At 54.0% G+C, this 2,697-nt stretch overlaps 1 protein-coding gene across 1 annotated transcript; it reads left to right on the top strand.

Annotated features, from left to right (window-relative positions):
* The first annotated feature begins 272 nt into the window (after window positions 1-272).
* On the top strand, window positions 273-2,201 carry FOXL1 (forkhead box L1). The gene has a single exon (XM_014874441.2). It carries the CDS (start codon window positions 273-275, stop codon window positions 1,134-1,136), a length of 864 nt encoding a protein of 287 aa, XP_014729927.1. The 3' UTR covers window positions 1,137-2,201.
* The last annotated feature ends 496 nt before the right edge of the window (window positions 2,202-2,697 follow it).

Raw genomic sequence — 2,697 nt, 5'->3', positions numbered from 1 at the left:
TTTTCCAGCGCTAAGTCAACATATAATAGCAAACTTACAACAATTATTTAACTTTTTTTTTTCCTCCTTTTTTTTTTCCTTTTTTTTTTTTTTTTTTTTTTTTTTTAAAGAGCTATGAAGCGGGGACAGAGGCAGAGCGAGCTCCTTCAGGCAGGGCTGGGAGCTGAGCTCGCACAAACAGCTCCCCGGTGGACTCGTCCCACGTTGCTGCCCTGCCCCGTCCCTTCGCTCGGCTCCGAGGGGGAAGACGCGGAGCTGCGAGCCCGCCGGCGATGAGCCACATCTACGGTAGCCACCTCTCCCCCCTGGCTAGCCCGTCCATGGTTTACCTGCCGGCCGCGCTCGGCTTCGCCCCCGGGGGGGCGATGTCCAGGCAGGACCCCCCGCAGAAACCCCCCTACAGCTACATCGCCCTCATCGCCATGGCCATCAAGGAAGCTCCGGAGCAGAAGGTGACCCTCAGTGGCATCTACCAGTTCATCATGGACCGCTTCCCCTTCTACCACGACAACAAGCAGGGCTGGCAGAACAGCATCCGCCACAACCTCTCGCTCAACGACTGCTTCGTCAAAGTGCCCCGCGAGAAGGGGCGGCCCGGCAAGGGCAGCTACTGGACCCTGGACCCGCGGTGCCTGGACATGTTCGAGAACGGCAACTACCGCCGCAGGAAGAGGAAGCCCAAAGCCGCGGGCCCCCCGGACGCCAAAGGTGGCGAGCAGCCGGGGCCGCCCGCTCGCCCCGTCGAGCCCAAGCGAGCCAAGGGCAGCGCGGCCACAGCGCCGGGGGACGCGGGGGTGGCGCGGCCGGGCGGGGGGACAGCGGCTTGTCCCGGGGGGCCACCCCCTGCCGCAGCCCCGCCGCTCAAGAGCGGCTCCCGGGGCCGCAGCTTCAGCATCGAGAGCATCCTGGCGCAGGGGCTGCGGCCGCCGCCCCCCGGGGCAGCCCCCAAGGTAGCCCGGGACAGCCCCGCCGCTTGCCTCGGCGGCTCCCTGGTAGCCAGCGGCGGCTTCGGGCCGGCCCTCAACGCGTCCCTTATGCTCGACTCCCAGGTGCACGGGAGGCTTTACCACATCGGCATCCCCTTCCTCTCCTGCTTCCCTCTGCACTTCTCCGAGGCGGTGTTTAATTTCCAGTAGTTGCCCCACAATTAACGCGCTGCTCCGGGGGGCGCGATGGGGAGGGAGAGATCGGACTCAGACCTCACCACGCGGGGAAAGACCTAAAAAAACCCCCCCAAAAAAACAACCCCCAAAGCGATGTTTTAAAGGTGACTCAGGATTTCAGGGCATTTTCAAGGCGCGTCTTGCTGCGGACTCTCTTTAGCGGGTGCCTCCCGCCCCCTGCCAGAGCGACTTTGGAAGGTAAAGTTTTGTTTTCCCGTGGGCGGTGGAGGTTCAGGCAGCACCGGGGGAATGCCCACGCTGGCCCCCAAGCCCCGTGGGGTTTGCTCTGCACCTTTAGTCTTTGAACCCTCAGGTTCCTCAGACCAGGTTTCTCTCGAGCCCTTCAGGTTTCTGTTTTCTTCTTTTATTTGTCCTTTGAAAACCGAGCCCCATCCCGGGGGGAGGTGGCTGAGTTTTGTTTTGCCATCAATACCCACAGGTATTAATAATGCCCATAATTTCTCCATGAATAGCCACAGGCACATAATAATTCCTGATATTCCCCACTGGCCCAGTCCTCCCAGTGGGTAACTGGAGCTGGACTCGTGGCAGACCGAGCAATCCAGGCTCATCCTGAATATTCCCTGCTTGCTTTGATCCAGCATGGTGTGGAAATGGTTTCCTGCCCAGCACTGGTACTTTGGAGTATCCCCACAAAATTTCTGCTCACGGATGTGGCCAAAAAGAGGGGGATGGATGAGCAAACACCGAAATTTGTCTGCTTTCCATGTCTTACTGGGATCTTCTGATCAAAAAAAAGTCTGAAGCAGGATTGTGGAGCCCGGGACAAATACCAGGAAAAAAAAAAAAAGAGAGACATCAGCTATGTTTCTAAAGTTTTTGGTTTTTGTTTCTTTTTTTTTTTGTAAAGAAGAAAGAATCCTGACACATTGCAAGAAATCAGGAATATTTTGTATTTTTGTTTGCCGTAAATAGAGGCTTTTTGTATATTAGTAGATAAATGCCCTTTTGGAAAAAAAAATTATATTCTCAATTTTCATTATGAAACCAAACCTATATCCAATAAAGGTATTTTTGTTCAGGAGTGTGGCTGGTGTGATGTGAAACACCCCTTGGCTTGTGCTGGAGGATGGAGGAATGGGGCCTGCAAATATCCTGGTGCTGACATGATGGGCCACAAAAAGATGGGAGAGGCTACAAATAGGCTTCTGGGAAATTACCTGTTCCTTGAAAGTGATGAAATCTTTCCCAAAATTATTGTTCCTCCTTCTCTTCCCCTTCTTTCATCCCATCCCATCCCAAAAGCAAAGCTTGCTCTTAAATGAGCACCTGGATATTGAAATGTGGGGTTTTCAGGTGAGTTTTGATTCCGTTTTTGCAGAGGAAGGTTGGCATCAATTCCTTGATATTTGGACCAGGGTTGCTCATTCCAGCTCAAGGCAAAGAGTTCTCACATGGGGAAGGACAGAAAATCACCAAAAGGTGAGAATTGTTATTTAGCTTCCCCCTCATAAAAGGATGCTCTTAGGCAGATCCCTGCATAGGCTGAGCTGGATCTTCCCAATGTGAAAAG

Source organism: Sturnus vulgaris, chromosome 12 (genome assembly GCF_052056855.1).
Source record: "Sturnus vulgaris isolate bStuVul1 chromosome 12, bStuVul1.hap1, whole genome shotgun sequence".
Taxonomy (NCBI): domain Eukaryota; kingdom Metazoa; phylum Chordata; class Aves; order Passeriformes; family Sturnidae; genus Sturnus; species Sturnus vulgaris.
This window is presented reverse-complemented; position numbering and strand designations above follow the sequence as displayed.

Bases quoted from the DNA above. Each gene is read 5' to 3' on its own strand.
- FOXL1 (XM_014874441.2), top strand. From the start codon at position 273: ATGAGCCACATCTACGGTAGCCACCTCTCCCCCCTGGCTAGCCCGTCC.